Source organism: Manacus vitellinus, unplaced genomic scaffold, assembly GCF_001715985.3.
Source record: "Manacus vitellinus isolate BGI_N305 unplaced genomic scaffold, ASM171598v3 scaffold_0_pilon, whole genome shotgun sequence".
Classification (NCBI taxonomy): Eukaryota; Metazoa; Chordata; class Aves; order Passeriformes; family Pipridae; genus Manacus; species Manacus vitellinus.
In genome coordinates this window covers 43346758-43370919 of record NW_021938789.1, presented here as the reverse complement: position 1 = coordinate 43370919, position 24162 = coordinate 43346758, and the positions used below count along the sequence as shown (strand labels likewise).

General features: G+C 40.4%; 1 protein-coding gene across 2 annotated transcripts in view; it reads left to right on the top strand.

Annotated features, from left to right (window-relative positions):
- NPNT (nephronectin) overlaps positions 1-10220 on the top strand; it is a 49307-nt gene extending 39087 nt beyond the window's left edge. For both annotated transcript variants that reach the window (XM_018072478.2, XM_018072474.2), the window contains 4 exons: positions 2138-2233; positions 2624-2722; positions 6284-6540; positions 8392-10220. In XM_018072478.2, coding sequence (XP_017927967.1) covers positions 2138-2233; positions 2624-2722; positions 6284-6540; positions 8392-8487 — 548 coding nt within the window. In that variant the 3' untranslated portion in view covers positions 8488-10220. The remainder of the gene's footprint in view (positions 1-2137; positions 2234-2623; positions 2723-6283; positions 6541-8391) is intronic.
- The last annotated feature ends 13942 nt before the right edge of the window (positions 10221-24162 follow it).

Below are 24162 nucleotides of genomic sequence, written 5' to 3'. Positions count from 1 at the left end.
AGGCAAGGTGGTAGTCCCTGGGTGTGCAGCACAGATGTGTCCCATGTGTGGGGAGTGCTGCATTTCATAGGGAGCAGCAGCCTGCAATGTGGTTGTAATATGAGATGAAACTCCCCTGTGAGGGCTTGTCTAAGGTAAAGTTTCAGTCACAGCTCTGCCCTGCCAGAAATGACAGTAGGTGACTGACAGGGTGCTGTTAGTTTAGCAGACTTTGTAACTACACACTCCCACAAAATTTGCTGTCCCAGCTGGCTGGCCGCAGTAAGTCCAAAAAATGCAATTACCAGTTTTTAACATTCCTGAGAAAACCCACTGCAGCTGAATTTAAATGGTGCCAACAGCTGCTGTGTGTGCCACAGTGGTGGTGGTCTGGGTACTCACAGACAGTTCATACAGGTGTCTACTCCATAAGCTACTGCTCATGGCTGTCCATGACTGTAACAATGTAAGAGTGTGCTTGCTGTAATGTGTCAGGACAGCCTGTGTCACCATCAGCACCTTGGTGCAGGTGTGACTGCCACTGTAGGATGTGCTTGTTCAACTGTCCCACCTTCATATTAGACAGAGCTCCAAGGAAAGACAGCAGTATACTGCTGGGAGAGATTCTTTGCTGCCTGAGGTAATGGATGTTTTTTTTTTCTTTATATAATTGAATATAGTATTTGTGTGTCAATGTACTGCAGGGCAATTATTGACCTAGGTGGTATGGACTGTACACATTTGTAAGGTTTCTTTCATGTTAAATCTCAAAGTTTTTAATAACATAAGCAAAAAATCCCAGATGAAACAAAGCAGCAAAAGTACTATTAAAAACAAGATATCTTTTAAAAATTAATAGTCCTCTACTACCCAAGTCAACCTTAAAAAATTTTAATTCAAGATCTTTAGCCTAGAATAGTACTTTTAAAATACATTAGTGTTTGCTTATTTTGTCCTGATTTCAAAAATCTTTTGCTTTTCTTTCTTCTGGATTTAGAGGAACTTGTGCAGCAGTACTAGTACATGTTGTCCTAGTGCTAAAGAAGTTCCTTCTTACCTTTTGATTTGATTTTCTGAAAACAACAGTACTTTATTTCAGTTGTCTCAATTTTTCTTGTTCTCCCTTGCCTCAGAAGTCTATTGAGACATTAAGATAGTTATTTTAGCACTGCAAATGGAAAATGTGTCAAGTTTTTAATAGATAAGGCCCTTACAAATACCTTAGGTGTCAGAGGTACCTATAACATCTAAGGACATGTCTGAAACACATTACTACTGTTATGAATTATGCACTAGACCTGCCTCTAAAAGAGGAATTTTCCAAGACAGCTCTATTCAGTGCAGTCTGTTTAGCTGATAGCTGTCCATCAGGCAAGACAACTGCGTGTTGTTTGTGGAGACTTACACAGACTGGCACAGCATCTTCAGAACTGTGTGGGAGTCTTTGCAGCCACCTGACTTTGGCAGCCATCATTCCCACAAAGACCTCTTAAATTTCAGGTTGTCCTGGATGCTGAATGTCTAATAACCTCTGGGCCTGTTAATCACCAAGAGCTGTTCCTTCTCCTTGCAGCTGGGAACAACAGCTGAAGGACAGACTGTGCTGGAAAGCAAAAAGTATAATTACAGTTGAATTTCAGCTTCCACTAGAGATCATCCTTCTCAACTTTCAGTACAATCCTGATAATTGTGTAGGGAGCTCTACTTCTTTGCAAATAGATGGATGTACCTTCAGCTGTGTTTCAAAGGTTAAGTGCCTTTTCCAAGTACTGCTGCCTCCTGTTGAGGTTGTCCTGTAATTGTCTGTGGAAGGGTTGAGCAATAGCTTTAATGTGGCTTTATTTTATTGAGAAACTAGTATCTCTAAAAATATACTTGGCGAGCAATAGTGTGCTTCAAGGTTAAAGCTTTCCCCCCTGGTTAAAAAGGAGCTTTCATTCAAAGAGCCTTTAGGAGACATGGAATCACCTCTTACAGTGCTCAGATAAATGTTATGACATAAATCATAAATCACATAGGCATAAAGCTTATGAGTCTTCATGTATAATATAATTAAATATATTGAAATCTTAAAGAAAAGCACAATGCCTAGAGCTGCTCTGCTGGTTTTTGTTAAAGTTAGTGACCTACTTCCTTATCTCGTTCATTTTTCTCACAGTTCCACGCCAGCCTGGAGTGAGCAATAATCTGTTAGAAATACTTGAAATTGAAAGAGGGATTACTGCCGATGAATTCGAAACAAATGATGACCCAGGTAAAGAACATGTCTCCTATTCAGGGCCTAGGGTTTAGGATTTTCTGATTTCTTGGGGGTTGATACATTTTTACATGACTCTTACATCTTAAGCAGCTTGTTTTAACTACATGTTGTAAAAAGAAAAAAAAACCCAAACCACTGCCTATGTGAACCTTTATAATAAGTTTTATTTCCTAACAGATTTAGCACAAAAATAGTATGAAGTGTTAATAATAAAAGTGTCCTTTTTGTTGTTTTAGTATTTTTTCAGATTCTTTTTCTGGGGCTCCTTCTTCTACATTTAATTTTCATATTTACTTGCTAGTATCAGCCATATGGGAAATTAAAAACCAAAACAATCCAAACACTTCTTTTTTTTTTTTGTGACCTCCTGCTCTGTTCTGCCAGGTGTGCTGGTACACAGCTGTAATTTTGATAGTGGACTGTGTGGATGGATCAAGGACAAAGATGATGACTTGCACTGGGAACCAGTGAGAGATGGGTCAGGTAAGTTGCCTGTGTGTGATCACTGTGTATGATCCTGCAGTTGCAGAACCACCCAGGCTTGAGGTTGATGACGATTCCTGCATTAGAACAAATTACACAACTTCTGTTCCCTTTAGTTCCGGGATGTATTTCACACCCCTTCTGTGTATAAAAATCAAAATTGAGGATTCCCAGCAGGAAAGAGCAATTGAAAACTTGCACTTTTATCATAGCTGTTATCTTTAAAATAGGAATGTCTCTGAAGGAGTAGTAAATGTATTCAGCAAAAGTCTATCTTTCTTAAAAGAATATGAAAGAACAAAAACATGAACTTGAGAACAACTTTTATTTATGGTGAAACCAAGCTTATTTTTCAAACTACCATATTAACATAATTATTTCTCTATCACTAGCAAAATTATAGAAAGTGCTAGAAATAGTCTTTGTTCTGTTGCCAAATATAATGTTCTAGATTAACCTCTCAGTTTGATTTTATTGAATTTTACTCCAAGCCGCTGCAATCTGTATGTAGAAAAAATGTTAAGTAACTGGAACGCAGAGAAGTTAAATGCTCATATGTAGAGGCTTCTGAAGATGGGATTGTTTGAGACGGTAAAAAGTGACCTTACAAAGAACATTACAGAGGAGTGTGTACTAGCAGTTTTCAGAGTAGGAGAGAACTGGCATCTGCGCTGCTGGTCAGCTGAAGCAACAACCCTTCCCCTCACACACCTCTGCTGTCCCAGGAGAAGTGCACATCCACACTGCTGGAAGCTGCGTGTATTCTGTCCCCTCTTGACTTTACTGTATGGCACTGAGAGGTTGGCTGTCCTTGCCTGCGTACCCTTCCCCCAGCAGTGCTTGCCCCACGGTGCCGGGGATTAGACACACATCCCTGGCTCCCCGTAATGATGGGATTACTTCATACCCAGAAGAGCAGCCTTTGAAGTGCACAATGCTCACATTATGTGAGGGGATGGCAGACTGAGGAAGGAACCACGCTCTCAGGCGGTAAAATGTTATAGGTTAAGATGAGGGAGGGTGAGGGCACTGAGAGCCATTTTCCTTATGCACCACCTCGTCACAGATGTCTGTCCTTATGCTGCCATTGATGAGACAGTCATTTGTCACCGCAGCAGGTGACCTGGCACCTTTTCCAGGCTGTTTAGCTCGCAAAGTGGAAGTGCTGTCTTCACTTGCTGGGCAGGCCCCCTCCCCACACACAGGCATGCTCTAGTATTTTGGGTGCTCCTTACGACACTTCTAATGTTTTGTGAGTGACTCGGAGAGCAGAGCACCTTCCTCCTGTGGATGAGAAAACGTGTAACTGTCTCCTGCTTGCAGACTGGCATTTAAAAAATGATCACACGTAATTCATACCTTTTTTTTTTTAAACAATGGCTTTAAAAGTGCTTTCTTTCTAAATCAGTCATTTAAAACATAGTAATTATCTGCACTCAAAAATTGCTGTTAATATATATTAAGTTCCAAAACTATGATTTTTAACTGGCTTTTTTTGTTAGACTTCTCTCTTGTGTTGCTTTCCAGTAGTCAGGGACGAGCTCAGCTTTTTGTTTCCTGTGTATGTTCTGCTGCTGTTGACATAACCTGTTAAAACTAGTCCCTTGAAGTCACCCACCCACTCCCTCCTGTCTGGCATACCTTGTTGCAAGGATTTATTTTCACAGCTTGTTCCTGAGTGTTTGCTTTCACCTTTCAAAGTCTGCTATTTATTGGTTTATCAGAATCTGCATTTTAAAAGGTGCTGTGCTGAAGCCTTATAAGCTTATCTTGCATGCAGAAAATGCTGATTTGAGTGGACCTTTTCCTGCAGAGGCTTGCCTACAGCTACGTTGGCTTTGTGCTTACCTAAATCTGTTTCCTATTGATTGGATTCAGTCACAGTAACTATCTGAAACCAATGCAGTTAATGAGTCAAGTCAGTACTTTTATAGTGATATAATTGTATCTTCAACAAACAGGTACAGTTACTTAAACTCTATTATGCTTATTTTAGCAGTTAGTGACCTTGATGCAAAAACAATACTAAAAAAAAAAAATCTGAAAGAATACCCACCAAAAGGCTTTAACAGATGCTGATCTAGGGGCCCAGACAGCAGCATAATACTTTGCTTTATTAAATCTCATTGAGACCAAAATACTTTAAAACCTATGTAGAAGTAGTGAATTGGAGACAAGGTTGGCTTTCCTTTTAAGTGTGTGACAAGCCCTGGTTTAATTGTATTAAACCTCACAGCTTTTGAGGGAAATCATTGTGACTTTCACAGAAAAGCTTTTAAAAAGTACAGCTCAGGTTGAATAGTAGCAGGGAGACAATTTAAATAGAAAATAGTTTTTTATCCTATAATTGAGTGAAGACTGTGTATGTCAACAATGTTACAAACTCCCAATATTTCTACATCATCAGTTTCAGCTAAGGAGCCTAAATGCCACCTTTACCCTAAGTTCATTAAAACACTTGGATTTTTTGATTAAGTTCATTAAACTTGGATTTTTTATTAAAAAAAAATCTAAAATCTGATCTCATGAAAAAAAGTATTCTTAGGTTCACTGTAAGATAAGAATTCTTTTACTATTATTTTTTAAAAGTGAACCTTCCTCCATTTAGTAATTTCAGATTTTGAAGTTATCATCCACCTTGCAAAAGTTTTAATGAAAAGTGCAAAGAACAAATGCCGGTCTGGATTTCCTCCAAGATGTGAAGTCTCATTTAGTGCAGTTCTGAGTGCCAGTGTGAAGGGTGCCTTTTTTTTTATATTTAATGGATGTTGCCATATCTGAGATCCTCAGCTTCTCATGTTCCAAATGTTTTCTGCAAGGCACCTTTACTTCATACATGATCAGAGATAACGATAGGGTTTTGAATTAAGATGTTTGTTCACTGACAACTTCCCACTGTTAGAGTAGACTTCAGGGTTAACAGCCATGTTGAAATCATTACTTCTTCTAGTTTTCTGTATCTAATCCAGATCAGGAATTTATATTATGGTTAAATAAAAAACGCTATCCATGGTTGCAAATGGATATGCTTTGAGACTTAACCTGTTAACACAGCTCCCAAACAAAAGGAAAGGGACAGAATCATAGCTCAGTTATATGATAGCATTTATTCAGGCCTTTTCCTTCATCTATTCAAGAGCAAAACACTGCAGCTTGAAAGGTGCATAAATTCACATGGCGGCTTTAATGTCACTGTGGGTTTAAAATCATGCAGTCACCAAGGGGTTGTCAGAAATTTAGGAATACATGAAATTTTAGTTTTCAAGACAGGTATTATTTGCCTTGTCAAAAGGAATTAGATGGGCAACACCTAGCCAGGTACTAATGTAAAGAGAAGAGCAGCACTGTAAATCTTACCCTGCAGGGGGCAGATGCACCAATCTTGGTTCTATATGCCTTATTTAACACTCACTGGACCTTGTGGAGCCCTTTTTTATTATTTTTTTTAATGTTTTAATAACTGCTCTGCATTTGGTCCTGCAAGCTAGTAGCATTAAAAAAAAAAAAAAAACCAAACACAACCCCCCCAAAAAAAACAACTAACTCTTTTTTCCACTGCAGGGGGACAATATCTTACCATCTCTGATCCCAAAGGCCAAGAAGGAAGAGCAGCACATCTTATTCTCCCCTTGGATCACATGGCTCAGGCCAGAGACTTGTGCCTGTCATTCAGGCATAAGGTGCCTGGACTGCATTCTGGTGCCCTCCAAGTCTTTGTAAGGAAAAATGGTGCTCACGGACCAGCTGTTTGGGGAAGAAATGGTGGCCATGGCTGGAGACAGACACACATAACTTTACGAGGACTAGGCATCAAGAGTGTAAGTACTGATGCTTGTGCTGCCTTTTGTTTTTTTGCATGAGAAGCTGAAGACACTTAAATGGCATAGCACTGGTTTGTTTGTCTTCTGCGTCCAATTTCAGTCTGTGTTTTACTACTTTGATCCCTGCCAGTGGAATCACATTAAGGATATGAGACTCATTGTGCATATTTTTCAATTAGTTTTATGCAAAAAAAAAAAAGAAATCCCACCTACAGCAATAGGCTCATAGTACAGGCTATTTTGTGATTTCCTTGCACAGCCCATTTTAAGGGAATCACCATATGGGAAAGAGCAGCCTAATGGACAGAGCCTACCATACATAGACTTCAAAAAAGCCTGTATCAAGATTCCTCGTGAACAATGCTTTGAATAAGGCAGTGCCACAAGAAAGAAAGCATTGTCCTTTGTGTATTAGTGGTAACTGGCTAAACCAGGGGAAAGATATTCAAAATAAGTCGGTTTTGGTAATGCAGGGAGGTTACATGTGCAGTCACATGTGGTTTTATGCTCTTCAGCATACCTGCAGCTGATCTGACCAAGGAGGTAAATGATGACCTAACTATGCCCATAACACAAAATGTGCAATCAAAAGAAGATGTCTGAAGTGCCGTCGAGAAACTTTTAATACCTGGAAATCTTATGGGGATAAACAGATATCAAAAGCTCAGTGTTATTCTTCAACCTCTGCTTACCTTTGAAGGTAGTTTCTATTTCAGATCTGAAGAACTGGCTTGGGTGCTTCAGGGCCTGTTTTATTCTGACTTAGATATCAAGTGGTGTGAGAAGTTCACACATCATAATGTTCATGGTAGGAGCAGACTACAAGACACACACAGTATATAGTCCTAAAATTAATATTAAGCCTGTAATTACTACAGATAATTTTCTGAAAACTTTACCTCTGCAACAGTAACAAAGATACCTGAGTTTGTAAGTGAGTGTCAGACTGAGAGTATGGACATTTGTAACAGCTGAACAATATATTTGCCATATTCTTACCTTTTTATCTTGCTAAGTTTCACATTTCTGGCAGTATTAACTCTTTCCAGCTCAGTGATAACAGGAGACTCTTACAACATTTTGTTGTAGGCATCAAATAATTTCTAAGCCCTGGTCAGACACGCTGACCATATTAAACAATTCAGGCTTCGGAATCTACAGAAGGAGCACAGGTGAGCAGTACTGATTTATGGGAAGTGTTTCTTAAAGTCAGCTGGCCATTCTGAATATTTAATCTATGCTCCAGTCCTTTTAGTCAGGCTTTCTATGTGCTGAATTTCTTCTGCTCAGGCTAAATCTGGGCTGCTGATGATCTGTGTAAATCCATGCCCAAAGTTCTGCCACTATTTCACAAGGAACCAGTGCTTCATCATGAGACTGCAGGACCCAGAATTGGTTAAATAAAAGATGGATGTTTCTAGTTCCCACAACTAAGGTAGATGCAACATGCTTTAGCAATGGAAAGCTCCTCTTTTAGGCAGCATTTTTGAGAACACAGAGGATTTTACATGTTTCCATGAGAGACAGTAAAAACAGTGCAGAGATGATATGTGGAAAGCCCTCTTCTGTGGAAGTTCATCTCACCTCAGCAGGTGGTCCCAATGGAGCAAATCTGTCCTGAACTGCAGGTTCTTCACAAAGATCCTGCCAAAGAGAAGAAGGAAGAGGATCAAAAGTAGGAAAATGCAGCCATAATTCTAAGCAGAATAAATAGGCTTTTGTGAGTCAGTTATGATTGCCTGAGCTTTATTAGGCTTTTGCTTCCTTATTGTTGAGGCTCTCTAAACCAATTATTTTTCAGTTTAGTTCCCTCCCACCCCCCTCAAAGTGTTCTATTTCTTTTCCTAGGTTATTTTCAAGGGAGAGAAAGGGAAAGGAAGAACTGGGGACATTGGGCTAGATGATGTGATCTTGAGGAGAGGACGCTGCTCTGAAGAGCATTAGCAAAGACAATGGACCAGCACAGTCATCTCCTCTAGCCCTTCTTATGGAATTCCTACCAAGCTTTGAAACAGAACTGCCTGAATAAGAAGTGGGAGAGCAACAACTTCTTAGTGGTCTTCCAAGTGCAATCTCATGGAAACTTCACTTAAATACATGGAGAGCACCTCCCAGGATTCAGGATATCCAATCTTAGGCTGGTTCTTTCTATTAATCCTTACCCTTAAATCATAGTTTCTATGTAATAACTTTATCCCCTATTAAGTCTGGTGAGTGTTCACAGAAAGAGCACTCATGAAAAAGGGAGAATTAATTACAAATGGTGGCAAAAGAAAGCTCCAGCTCAAAGTTTAAGTGTTAACTGACAATCATTGTCTTCCCATAGTGCTACTCTTTCAATGGTTAGATTGATGTAGCTTGAGTCACACTGGATCAGTGAAAGCCTGGACCTGAACTTTGGCTTACTGCCACTGACTTTTGAAGAAGGGTTTGCTTTATATCAAATAGCATTAATTTTGCTGTTGCATCTGTATTAACAACAACCAGTTATATAGAGTAGGCATTGCATCCTGTAATATTGCTACTGCCGTGTTTTGTGTATATGTGTATGGTTAACATATTTATGTTTTTAATATTTACACACTCTAGTTCCAAGGTATTTGGCAGCTGTACGTTCTTACTGTACAAGACAGGAGTTCAGCATAGTCTTCAATACCGCTGGTCATGCCAAGTTACCAAAGTCAGTTAATGGTGCTCATTGAAAAACGCTGGTGCAGTTTTTCATCTTGTAATGTCCTGAAGGCAAAAGACCAAACACTCACCTGATATAAACTGGCATCTGATAATGGTGTACAAGTTGCATCTAGCTCAGATGCAAGGCTCTCAGTCCTGCAAGAATCTCCAGGTTCAGTTGAAGACTGAGCAGCCAGGAGAAGATGAACTTGGATCTTGTAAGGTGGAGCCTGTTGACGCCACCAGGAATGTTCCCTTCCCACAGGTGGCACAAGCCTACACATAAGCAAAAAGGGCAGCTGCATTAGCACTCTATGAACAATTCAGACCGTGAAATGCCTTGAGTGATCTTTGTCAAATGTCCATATTCCATCCAATCTTCTGTATATAATAAACATTTTATCCTTTAGAACTAGAACAACTATTAGCTCTAGCTGGAAATAAGTATTTATCAAAACTTTGGATTAATTTTTTAGTTATGTATCGTGCACATGGTGTGCAGTTTCCCAGGGAATTCTTTTGTTTGGTTTGGGATTTTCTAAATTGGCATCATCATAATCACTGCTAACAATTCTAAATTTGACAAAGTAATTGTAACATTTAAGAAAATTATAAGAGTGGTAAAATGTCATTAGTGGTGCAGCCTTAAAGCTTCAAAATGTATATATAGAAAAAATAGGTCTCAGATCTTTTGAATATTTAAATACAGTGTAAAATAAATGTCAGCTGCACACCATGTTATAAAACCATCATTAAAAAAATACATGTAAAGTCTCACACAAAGTCCACAGAGATAAAATTGCAAAACCATTAGATGTCCTATTAGACGTTTCTGATGAAGTACCACTTTGGAAATACTTTTCCCACTTCTCCCCTAGGACAAAGCACAGTGTGTATAGCAGAAATGTACATGACCAAACAGACAGTCTCCTGCAAAACTGTACCAGCAAACATTTTGAAAAGGAAAAAACCCAAGGCATTTGTAAACATTAAATTTTAAACTATTTTGCTTCAAATATGATCATGATATTTTTTCTCATATATTACTTTGTGATATGTCAGAAATATTTGTGAATAGTTGAAATACCTTGTCTTTATTTTAAAGTAATCAGTAAAGGAGACTGTTACTTGCTACTAATTGGAAATTTTGTTTTCATTTTTAGGTTGAAATTCTCATTTTCATTGCAGTGAAATGAATCAAAAGATGATAATACAACCAAAGTGAAATAGGTCTTGTTAACAGATTTAAAAATCAAAATACATTTCACTATCATATGATGAGAGAATTATATGTATTATTCAAAAGGAAGAATGACAGTTTTCAACCTAACTTTTTTAAAGAGAAGTTTCACAGGTAATTTAAGAGATTCTGCTTCATTTTACAAGAAGCAGCTCTCATAGTCCTCACACTACTGAACTTGTACAAACTGTTATATTCCTTGGAATCTAAGAAGATTAACACAGTTTAGTCTGGTTCATGTGTAGTGGATGAAGATGGTCTTTACCACATCTTCACACATTACTACATCTTTCTGAGGTTAAGATTCCCTGGTTAAAATAGAGACCTATCTCCTATCTATGCAACATTGTCAGAGTTTTTTGCCCCTTTTACAAATGGTACCTAGAACCCAGAATCTGAATTAATTCAGAAAGTAGGCACAAATAAGGTATCTGAGACTTAGAGGTCAAAACCTTGGTTTTACTGTAGTTGCAGACTACAATAACCACCCTAATAAGAGTCAGATAATCATGGGAAGACAAACCTTAGCAGCAGAATGTTGTTGACAGCAGCCTTCCATCATCCTGCTCTGTTCTCATGAAGAAAAGGTGCCACAGTAGCACCTGCCTCCAACCCATGGGCCAGCTCTCTCTATATACACATACCCTATTAGAGGTCATTTCTCCCTGCAGATGAGGCACTGTAATTGTCAGAAACTTTGCTAAAATTATAGACTTTGGATTAAGCTATGCATTGTGACAGTCACCTTGAAATCTGTTCATTCTACATTTAAAGATATGCAACAAGATAAACTACAGCTATCAGCCTTTAAAATTTGAATTCTGAATGTAAGACATATAGAGTTATTAATTAGCAAGTAAGGCCCAGTTAAATCTTATGCAATTTTTATTTATATAGATCTATATCTCAAACAAAAAAATATCAGAGTTTTCCTGGCAGTTAAAATACTTTCTTACCTGCTATTTTATCCTGATGTCTTATAGTCACACAATGTTTTATGACATTTCAGATTGTTGACATAAATTAAAAAAAAAAAAAAAGTTGAATGATGTATTGGTGTAAACCTGCAACTTTAGAAATAAATATGATATATTTTAGTGGTAAATTTCAGGAGTGGTTTGAAAGATCACAGAAATCTCCTCAAGATCTGAAAGTTAGTGCATGCTCAGACCTCATCTACTGCATCAAACTGACCTAGCAATACATGAAGAAATGCATTTGAAATATCTATAATGCTCCATTTGTTTGAGAGGAAGATGCCAACAGACTAAAGACCATCAGGGACCACAAAGACAACTATAACAGTACAGACTGAAGCACCTCTAGAGTTCAGAAACCATCTTGGTGTGGGTTTTCAGAACTATACAACCAAAATGAATCAAATCACATTCCAGCTGGTCTGCTCTTACCAATTCTCCTTGTGCACTTGTGTGACCTCTTCCAAAACCTGGTCCTTTGATATGAAATAAATTGTCCTCTGGACAGTGTTCTATGCTGATTGCTCTAAGCTGACATGGCTTATTTTTGGGGGGGGGGGGGGGGAAAGTGGGTTATATTTTATTTATCTCTTCTCTGTAAATTGAAAAACAGCCTGGATAACATTACTGGATTACAGGATAGTTGATCCAATTACTTGGATGCGAGTGCTTCTTGGACTGTGGGTTCATGTTAGGTTGCCTTTTTTCTTCTAAGAAATCTCTAGTTTAACAGCAGAGAGCCAGATGGGATATCATGCTTCCATTTGCTTGATATATGTCAAAAGCATAGATTTATGCCTCAATTTCTTAATAACATGTCAAACAACAGAGCAAATTGGACCTGAATTTTTTGGATAAAGACAGAAATAATTCCCAGCTCTACAGATCAGGCACTTCATCATTATTTTTCCTCAGTTTGCTTCCCAAGATATGCTCAGAATTAACTAATCTTCTGTTTAAGAAATGTTTAAGCTCATTCTGTACATATGGTCAAATTTTTGCCACTTCACTGTTTTTCTGCAATCCAGCTGTTAAAGATCTCCCCAGGATTCAGGAACAAGCCTCCACTGCCACAAAACGACTCTGCTACGGGTATCGCTGACACCACATCCAAAGGGACCATCTCCACAGCATCTCTATATTCTACGTATTCTAAGTGGGGAACTCATGTATGATGGCATATACTCTGTCTGTGCACACACATGCATATCATGCCCAATAGGCTGAGGCCTGTATTAAGTGTTTGAGCAAGGAAGCCAAGATGTATCTGGCACACAGGATAAGGATGCTTCTCTCTATGATACAGCCAAATCCTGCCTTCCTCTGACCATGAGTTACTGCAGCACATTTCCAGTAACTTTTGTTAACCACCTAATTTATGACTTTTTACCTCCTGTTCAGGTGGTGAGGTCCTCTGTCACATTTTTCTCCCAAGTTTTTCCTTGCCATGCATTTCAACAGCCCATGTTCTTATTTCAGGCTCTCATCCTGAATAGTTTTTATGTTTATTTTGGGTGTGGCAAACACCTGGAAAGACAAAGTACAGCATGTACTCAGAGAATGATTTTACTGCATTTGTATGCAACACAAGCACTAAAGTTTGAGATTGACACTCACAAGACTTTCAGGAAGACACCATCATTGCTCTGATACCACTGCTGCCCCAGCAGAAGGGAGGGACCACATCACCCTTGCCTTTTGCCCCTGCCCCTGCTTTAGGTCAAAAACTTGGAAGAAATGGACTCAGCAGAGTTTGACCCCCCGTTTAGGATGGTTCAAGACAGAACTCCCCTACGTATGAAGCGGGATTACTGTGGCATGCATGCGCTCCACTTCCGTACCAGCATCTTGGAACCACAAAGAACAGAAAAAAAAAGCCTTTCAATGAAAATTGACTTTGAAACAACAAAAGGACTGGGTGTGTATCTTAGTGAGTGCCCATCTTTCTCCTCTCCAAGGAAGCTGGTAATGTTAAGCTTCCATAGACAGTGCAAAACCACTTTTTGGGTTTGGTGGTATGGTCATGTAATATTGCACTTGGTTTAAGAAAGATTCTCCTTTCAAAATGGTTTGGTTTGTAATAACATCAACTTCTACAGAAATTAATTCTCCATGAACTCCACGGAGGCCACCATTTTAGCAGTTAAACATTCCTGAGATGGTCCTCTGGCCCTGAGGTTAGATAGCACATAATACCTGTATCCATGCAGACACTCCTGCTCGAAACGCTGCACAGTCCACTCCTAAAGCACATTTTTCTCAGATCCTATGTCTCAGGTTGTCACACAGCTGCTCCACAGTGGGTCTGCCAAAAAAGAAACCACTGCAACTTAAAGTGTGTTTTTATATGATTTTGTTCACAGATGAGCACAATAATAGCAGAAGTGCTGAGAGAAAAAAAGATAAGCAGCCAAAAGTATACCCTGGTAACATATATATATATAACATATATAACCATAGGTAACATATCAAAGGCAACTGGGTGGTCCCTAATGAGTGCAATTCTCTTCATTTTTCTCTTAAGTTTTGTCAGAGATATCACCTGTGCTACTAAAGACATTGGGCAAACTCGAACTTTCATGTCCCCTGATGAAAGTAAGGAGCTTTTCCTTCCCTGGCATGGAAGTCTGCTTCTTTCCTAATGAGAGACCCTCAACAGAGAAACCCATTCAGAACCACCCTCTGCACTAGCTGCTCCAACCAAAATCCCCTGCGTACTGCAAGTAGGTCCTAATGCACAGGTAGCAAACTGCACAAAAAAATCCCCAAATAGGGCAATATCCTGAGCATGTGGCAAACAGATCCAAACTATGACCCTTGAAGAGGCAACTACAGGTAAAACTACAGGAGCACAAATGGGGAATGCAAGCAATCCTGCAACTCATCAGAACGCAATTGCAAAACAACTGGACTCCATTTCTGGCCCTGAAATGCACTGACAAAAACTGGTGAGTTTTCCAACAGCCAGTCTGCCTGGAACAGCCTGGGAACACAGCATCTCTAAACCACATGAGGCTGCCAACAGCAACTACAAGGTAATCCTGCAGCATGCAAAATAATACATGTGGGGGATTTTCAAACCTCGCTATTAAAAACATCCTTGGAATGATGACTCTGTCCTGACATTCAATACAGGCAACCCATGCTTCCCATTTCAGTGGCAATGACTCCTTTGGGGAAACATCTTGCACTCATAAGTGAACTGAACAGAGCTGCAGCAGAACAGGCACAGGCTGCTGCAGTGGTATCAGGCTTTGCCCACTGGCCTTTCAGTCAAGGAGTGAGACTGCCTGTGAGCCCCCTGAATACATTCAAGGGATAGTGTGTGCACCTCTCCACACCACTATTAATACTGTGGTAAGTAAGGTGAGTAAACTCACCCATGTGATAGGTAAGAGAAGTGAGCAAATGCTTATATTGTGCACCCAGATGTAGGCAAACACCATTTACTTGACCTTACTCACATATCCCACTGCTATGCACTGTCCTCTTGATACACACCCACAGCAGTCTCGGGTCAATGAGCTTAACCTGCAGTAGGAGCTAGTTAAAAGCAGCAATACAATTAAAAGCTTCCATTAAGCAGCATTATTGAAGAGGAGAAACTTACAAGCAAATTTAATTTGTCTTTAACTTCCAGAAGCTTGGACCTCTGACTTGGTCCTTTTGCCACCACCACAGTCAGGCAACACACTTCAGACCTCTCTGTTCTTGGCTTCTGTGGCACAGGATCAGGCCCTTCATTAATACCATAAAAACCACCTTGCTTCTGATTGAAATGAATCCTCTTAACTGCTCACACAAATGCATCTGACATTCTCTCCTGAAGGAACTGTGGAACAGGGCATCTAGAAAGCTGCTGTACAGAAAGCTAAGAAAAAACACAATTACAAAGGAACTTGGAGACTCATGAGACAAACAAGTGTATTAGACACTGATGAATTCACCATGCTCCCTGAGCTATTTGTATGTGATTTATCTCAGTTTCTAGTTAATTTTTAATAGGCATTTCCCCTGTCCCTTGCCAAGCAGTTGGCAAACTCACTGCATGTGCTCCAGCAACAAAAATCCAAGCAGTGGTTCGAGGCAGATGTAGTAAATGGAGTTTTTACTCAAAGTAAGAGCTATCGTTTAAAATCCTATTTCTCCTGCATCTGAAAATGAACAAACTCTTTTGCCTACTTCAAAGAACTGAAATGCACTTTCCTCCTTTCTCCACCACATTCTACTTCGTGCTACAGCTGTTTTTCTTCCTATCTAGGTACAATATGTCATTCCTGTCTCCTATGCAGAATGTTCTACAAGGCTACAAAGTAGATTCTTAAGTTAAACAACAGCTACCAACTGTCAAGGTCCTTTATAAAGTGCAGTTGCACTGACACTAAACCAGGGCAGCATCAGGACAAGACAAAGGGAGAGCTCTTGCAGCCTCACATTTCAGCACACTCTTGTTTTGCTGCAGAGCTTCCAGTCTAGCCCACAGTGACACCAACCTGTCAAAAGCTCTTCAACAGACCTACCAGCAATTGTATAAGCACTATACTTGAAATAATGGCACTCTAAACTGTAAAATGCAAACCCTCAAGCTGCCTCCTCTGGTTTCTGTCATTCCAACCCTTTGGGCTGTTGGACAGGTTGTACTGCTCACTACCAGTTCCAGCTGAGGGCTTTAACTCCCGGGCAAAGTGCAAAGGCTATGCCTGCAGCCCCCACAGCTAATGGTGCTCCTGCACCAGCAGACCTAGTGCCAAGCCAGCATCACTCTGGATGGGCCCTAGACATGCCATTTTCTCCCACTGGGAGCTGAGGTCTCCAGGGGGATAAACCAGGATGAGTACAGCCTGCATTAACCCAGTTGTGCTGCCTCATGCACACATGCTGGCTCCCTCAGGTGTCTCAGATGCACAGCATGATGGCAGGCAGCCACAGGCATCACACACCAGCACACCCTGCCACTGTGGTGTTTCTAATGCCTGGTGGGACCCACTGCAGCTGCCACTGTCCCGACTTCAGTGAGGGCTGGAGCCCCAAGTGTGAACAGATTCAAACCAAGTAGATACAAATTAAATTGGAACAAGCCCCATTTGCCCCTGAGCCTTCACACTTGGGCAGTCCATAAAGAACAATACAGGCTACAGGTGGTAGCCTGTACTACCCACCCCACAGTGCCAAGGCAGCCCTAACAGCTGAGATCCTGACAGGTACACTCCACCAACAGAAGAGCATTGGTGTTGCTTCTCAGCATAACCAAACCTTTGATTAAGCAGCAAGTAGCTAAGGCTACTTCAGTGTTTCTTTATCTTGCCCATGATAAGTGTGTGTGTGCGCTTTGGAGTTGCATGTGCTCACCACAGCACACCATGTGGGGATACAGCTTCCCATCCTCTGTACAGGTTGCTGCCTCCCAGCCACCTTCCTTTTTCTCTTCTTCCTCCTCACACACCTCTTGAAGTTTCTTCAGCTGCATTTTTATCCCCTCCAGTTTGTTCCAAGATCCCCAACTTTTTTCTCCTTATCTTTCAGCTCTGTATTGCTGCTGTGGTCTTGAGCTTTTGATGAAAAACAGGCTATCAAAGCCTTTGTCCTCAGCTGCATACTTTTAAGTTTAGGCCTCCTGTCTACCAGGAAGATTCGATTTAGGTATAAAGCACTGCACCTGGCAGCATTTGCCAGCTCCTGCCCAAACAATAATAAAGTTTCTTTGCCTCAGGACCTGCTGAACCCAAACACTGTTTTCTCTGGCACAAGAGGCCAATTTACTCCTCGAGATAAATATTAAGCAAACAGGATTTTTTTTCATTTAGGAACTAAGCAGCTACAACTTTTTCCTGCAGCCACAGTCACACCCCTCGTGCCAGCAACACTGAGCTATTTTTAAAAAATTCATTCCTGTGGTATTTTCCTAATAGCCATAAAGCAGCAGGGGATTCTCTTAAATACACTTTGCTATTATTACTTGGTCTATGCCTCCTGACTGACTACAATCTTCCAAATTCAGATAGATTAGCCATCTGTCAAAAGAAAAAAAAAAAATAAATTATTCTATTTGTACCCTTTCCTCTATCACTTGTTTGTCCTGGGCAGCAGCTCAGACCTGGCAGGAAAACATCTTAATTCCTGCCCTAAGACTCCATCACATGCCCTGAAGGTTGCAACTTGGACCTTCTGCATACTAAAAAAAGAAAAGAAAAACTTTTACCTCTTGCCAATGTTTCAAAAAGCAAAAATAGTGAACTGAAACCCAAGTGAAGTACTGTTACCTATCCATGTAATAACAACACTCTCAATACCCAAAAAAATAAGATTAGTAGCTCAAATTTACCAAGGGGCACCAACCATTTCGACAATCATACCATTCCCTTCATCTCAGCAGATGACAGGTAAAATGAGTTTGCGACTTAACTAGTAATTTTAAAAGAAGCACGAAGTCCATAGTAAATAATGATACAACCCTTATTGGCTTGGGGACGTCTTGTTAAAATAGCAGGCAGAGACACAGAGCACTTAGCTGTTCTCTCTCCTCTGTACTTGTTCTGCAGTATAAAATACAGAACATTTTTTCTAAGAATATGTAAATATAAACAAAGATTAAAATTAGGACAAATACCTCCTTCCCCTGATTTCATCGTCTGAACCCTCACTTAAGTTGCTCAGTAAGCAAGAAGCATCTATTTTCTATTCACACACACAATTTATTTCTGCTTGCCCATGGTCCGCGCTAGGGGAGAACACTCCCAATAAATCAACCTTTCACTCCCAGCTCCTGACCCCATTTCTTTTGTCCCATCCTTTGACATGTTCCAGCCTTTTGGCCATCTCCTATTGGTGAAATCAGCTTTTTGCTGCCTGAGCTAAGAGAAGAGTCAGTGGCAATGTGCTCTTATGAAGAAGGGATTGCCTCATGCCATGTTCTCTACCTGCCAGAGCAAGTCTGCAGCCATCTGTCCTCCTTGCCCTAACCTGCTCTATTGCTGCTGCCCTCAGCAATGTTTGTGAGGCCACAAGACATGCCAAGCTCCAGAGGAACCCTTCATGGCTCTGGTTTGCATCTTGTCACACTCCTGCTACTGCAAACGCACCCTTAGACAAAAGCCTCTTTCAAGTCAATAGCTAACTTACTGACACACAATGAGTCCAGCAACTGGCAATGGCAGATTTTAAAATTTAGGATATTCCCCCTGCATGTTAATATGCTCTTTTCCCTCTACTCGATGAGTCCATCTTCAAACTACTCTGTCCTAGAGCGATGATGAACATAAGATACTGTGAGATATGTGCAGGTCAGAGCTTCACCCATCGGTACAGCCCATCTGTGCCACCTTCCTCCTGGAGCTCAGCTACTGACTTCAGAGACAGCACGACTATGCCTAGTGTTACTGCTATGCCAGGAAAGGACACTCCCACAAATGCAGCTGACAGCAATGTTACAGTAAAGGTTTTAGTTCAAAAAGAACTATGCTGGTTTTCATCAGCTAATTTTCTGTCCCATGAATTCCGGCATCATTCATTTACTGAGAAATAATATTTAATTCTCATGTATGTCAGAATCACAAAATTTACTTTGCTTCTTCCACATCAAACTTAAGGAAAAAAAAGGTGATGGGTTGCAGAGCTCTCTAAAGCCAAATATTAACAATTGCTGGATGGAAAACAACAGAAAAATGTTATCAACAACTTATACCTGTTTCAGAACGCAAACAGGAAGGACTTCAACAAAAAAGAGAAAAATTCCATGAGGAAAAAAAGTAAGCATTTTTTCCTCTAGTCCATATTGCTTGCAACAATTCCAGTGGTTTATCTACATTTCTAGACTCTTTATTTGTTCTCACAGACATTGGAAATGAAAAATAAAATCAACTTCCAACCTCTTCAGAATAATCTACAATGAAGTACAACGGATAAGTTCAACAGGCAGCCAATTCCAGTACACGCACTTATTGGTACAGAAGAAACAGTATATATACTTTATATATCTATCTCACATATATACATAAAAAATACATACTTACTTATGTATTTAGATAAAACATGTACAAGATTGCATGAGAAACACTGCCAAAGCTGGCCAGTGCTGGGAAAGCAGGACTTCCCAAACCCCTCCCTGGGGCTTCCTGTGGCAGCAAGCACTACCTAAGAAGGAAAAACCTCCCCTAGTGCCAGGTTTTTCCCATTTCACAGGTGCAAATCCTCAGCAGTTTGTCAGGCTCTGTTTGCTATAACAAAAGCCTTCAGTCTCCTGACGTTTTCAAAGGGTTCAAAGAAACATAACATGAGCTAGTTAAAAATACCATGTGGAGTGTGTATACACACCCACCGTGCTCTAAGCCAAAATCACAGAAAGCAAAGTTTGTTTAGCCTAACAGTTCATCCTACCTATCCCCCCTCTCCTGCAGAACTCCTCTGAAACAGTATCTGCTGCGTTGCCTTGCCTGATGTGCTTTGAAAGCCCCAAGTGACTCCCTCTCCAGACCAGGCAAACAGACTGTACCTCTGTGTACGCCCAAACTGTGCCTGGCACAAAGAGGCAGAGCCCAGCACTTCCAGGTGGTACCTGATGTAAACAGACGCTGGAGAGCTCACTTTTCCTGACCTTCAGCCAGAAGGTTTGTTTTAGCTAATTTAAAGCTCCTCCTCTTGGGAGACCACCCAAAATGTCTTTGTACAGTTCAGGTTGTATCCTAATCACCTGGCCAAACTTAAGTCCTGCAGTGCTTTTGATCTTTCTTGGTTATTCAAACTGCTTGGTCGCTTTGCCGCTGTTTGCATGAATGCTCTCAGCATTCCTCTAACCTACAGTGATCTCCTACTTCAGACAGCTGCAGAGATTCAGGCAGCATGGTAATTGCAGACATTAGTGTGTTCCCAAAGCTGACACCAGTAAGATCAGCTCAACACTCAAACAGGGCTCACCAGGAGAGCACTGCTACCAAGCTCCCTGTTGATATTGCTAGCCTGGCTTTGAAACTGGAACAAGATGAAGTCTGTCTGCAACATCTTGCAGCATGGATGCACAGTTTTATTACCAAATCCATTCCCAAATATCAATTGACAGTTGTCTACCTGCTTTGTTCATGGCACAGGCAACATCTTCCTGCAACTGCTTCTACGGCAACTTGAAATGTCAGAGGACTTCAGTGCACCCAGTGCCCACTGCCAAGCCCTCAGTTACAGCCCTTTCTCCTCTTTCAGGTTGAAATCAATCTATTTCCCACAGCAGGAATCAGATGCAGGGACTGCTACAGAGATAAAAAATGATCAAGAAATAAATGATAAGTAACAACATCCAGGTAATGCAGGTAAACCACCATTACCAATATTCTGTCTTGTTACTGGGAAAACTCTACATGTCCCAGATTTCCACTAACACTGAACAATTACACAGTGTAATTTTATATTAAAAAATAATGTAAACTATATAATCAATCCTACTGTATAAAATAACAGAAGGCTACAGACTGTGCAATGAGTAGTCAGGCACTGAGGCTTCTTACATGACATTTCTGGGATATTTTGATACTGTGCCAAAGCCTGAGAGCAGCTCTGGATTACTGTCTCTTAGAGATGCCTCTTGGCTGCTCTTCCTACCACGCAATTCACCACTGTTCTACTGTGAGCATCAGCATGCCAAGTTTTGGGTCAGGGTGTATTTTATGCCACCTTTGTGCTGATGCAAAAGTGATGCCACAAAGCAGCAGGAAAGAAGGCATTGGGCTCTCTGACTAGAAAACATCTAAAGAATTAATGGGGAAAATCCTGTGCCACTGTAAGGGACAGACTGCTTTTGGAAAGTCAGCAGTGCCAAAATAGGTGATTTTACAATAATCAATACTTTTATACTGTGCCATTGTGATCCATGAGAGATCTTACACTAGATGCTCTGTGAACAGGGAGGTTTCCATTCAGAGGAATCCCACCTATTGTGCCATTTGCTTTGACAGACAAAACCTCCCAAATGGTCTTTTCATCTCTTCTTCTGGATATTTTTTATCTGAACAGATCCTTTTCAACAAAAAAATGAGCTGAACCTCGCAACACCCTCCTGACTGGTACAGTGCCATCATCCAAAAGAAACCTCACTCAGATGAATTCGGCATGGCCTGCTAACAGCACTTAAAGCTCTGCAATTCAGCATTATATAATTGTTTGTCTCCTGAGTGTAAGAGTTTCACTTTAGACCCTGCCAAGGTCAATATGCAAGATAAATACTCTCCCAGTCATGGCCTAGTGGGAGGTCTCTTAAGCACCTCAGGTTTGCTATGCAATACCTAGGGAAATCTAACCACATTTCACATGCTAAATTATGTCAGAATTCAGAATGCAAGCAGTATTTTACTTCAGCTACTCTGTTCTTACCCCCTCTGATAGAGAAAAGAAGGGATCCTCTGTAAATCTGAGATACATTGACTCATGACAATAGAAAATAAAGAAATCAGTGTTTCTTATTGGAATCACTGTGAGCAAAGCTTTATCTGAGCAAGAGCTGTCACATCGACCTCCTCCATGAAAAGTTAAGTGCCTACTACTGAGGAAAAGGGAGATTGGAGATGGTGGCTGGGAGAGAAATACCATCACTTACTCACTCCCAAAACAGGAAGAGATCCACTTTAAGAATTATCTCTCTCAGAATACCCTCCCTAAAAATCACTTTTCCCCCCTTAAAAATTGATATATCTTTAATAACAACATTATCAGTATTTATTTTTGTTGTTGTTTTGCCAGTGAAAGTCTAGGCCACTTTGAACAATCTTTTCTCTAAATGAACCCTTAAGTTTCCGTAGTTTCCATAGTTTTCATAGTGTTTGGCCTGGAATGAATTTATGCCCTGGTAAAGCACATCTCTCTGAAATGTAAGTACTGTACACTTCATTTGGTAAAAAGATGGAATTTCCTTCTGGAAATTTTTTATAATCCTGAAATCTACATATTCCTCAAAATGTCTTGGTTATTCAATTAAGTTCATAATGGAAGAGAAGCCATTCATAGGAATAATCTGTTAAGCCCAGAGCAGAAAATTTATGACTGAGGACACACAGCAACACATGCATGAAAAGATTATATGTGAGTTTATCTTGGTTGGACTCTATCTGTATAGTTAGTGTCAATTTGCAGAGTTTCACTGTCAGTACAACTACTGCTGTCTGTGCTACCAAGCTAGAACAGACTAATTAAATGTAGTTAACTCCAAATCCTGACCCCAATGTGTCCAACAAGCCTCCAGACAGTTAAGGAAAAACTTGCCCTTTTTAATTTTCAGCAACAGTATGAGCTATTGAGACTTGTCAGAGATGCTGACATCTAAATATGCTTCACAAACTTCTGAGTTTTGACTGCTTCGCTGTTATTTCCTGAATCCATTATGCCTGCAATTTTCCTCCTCTGAATCACACAGCTCATCTGTGTCAAAATAAATTTATCATCTATTAATTTCCATTCTTCTCTCAGACAGTTATTTCACACCTCCAGCAGACAAGGGCAATGCAATGGCAGGGCATCAGGTTGCTAACCCAGCATCACAGAGGAGGTTACAGCATTTCCACCCTCTTCAGTGTGTGCAATTGGCAGTCTCCTGACCAGATTTCTGGCAAAATATAAACCAGATATATTTTTTCAGTTTTGAGAGCTCTCTTCCCTCAGTTCATGGACTTAGGTGTCCACTTTGCCTCTTTCAGTTTAAAGAGATAGTTTTTCTTGTTCTGCTGTAATTGATGAAGGCTTTTTTTCAAAAAACATTGCTCAGGGAATTTAAACCCTGCAGAGAAAACATTTCATAAATGATGAAAAGTTGTCACCTTTGATAATTCCCTTTTCAAGAGAAAACAACAAAACAGAAAACAAGTAGGTTTTAAGGGGGCAAGAGACAATTCTTAAAGGAAACTAAATCCATGCATCTGACACAGCAGTGGTATAGCTCGATAGAGCTCCATTTCTTGACCATCCATGGAAAAAATTAAAAAATAAAGCAAATCAAGATATTTTCTAGTGTGGAGTAACTCAAACTCTCACAGAAAAGCTCACCATTTAATTAAAACACTACATCCTGTCTCTCACTCAAATTAAACTCAGTTTTGCTTTAACCATAATTCTGCTCTACGATGCCTCCTTGCTACAAGCAAAGCGGGTGTATTTTTCCACAGGAAAGTACTGGCAAAATGGCAAAGGAAACATACTTATCATCATGCTTCCACCCTAACGCCCAATTAAAGCAAAAGCTGAACAAAGTAGTCATTTTCACATTTGGTAAATCAGATGGTCAGCACCAGCTCTCTCCCATCTGAACATCATTTGACACTGATGCCACTTGCCAGCGGGAAGCACGACTGCTCTGTCAGCACGGCACTGCAGTCTCTCATTAAGGAGATGTTAATTTAATTAAGAATATTTTTAAACAGGCAGAAGGCAACTAAAAAGTCTGTCAGTCATTGTACACAGTTTCCCAGCTTCTGTTCTTTGAATGTATGAGCTCATCACAAACCTGCCACTGATATAACATGCAAGTTATCAGTCCTCTTGACGGCACAACGCCTGTAGCACACAATGAACTACCTCTGCACCTCATACATTTACTCAGCTCATTGGCAGCATCTTCTTGTCCCCAAACTACTTTTGAAAGCCTCACCAGTGCCGAGTACAGAGGGACAATTACTTCCTGAGTCCTGCTGGCCATGCTATTTCTGATACAGGCCAGGATGCCACTGGCCTTCTTGGCCACCTAGGCACGCTGCTGGCTTA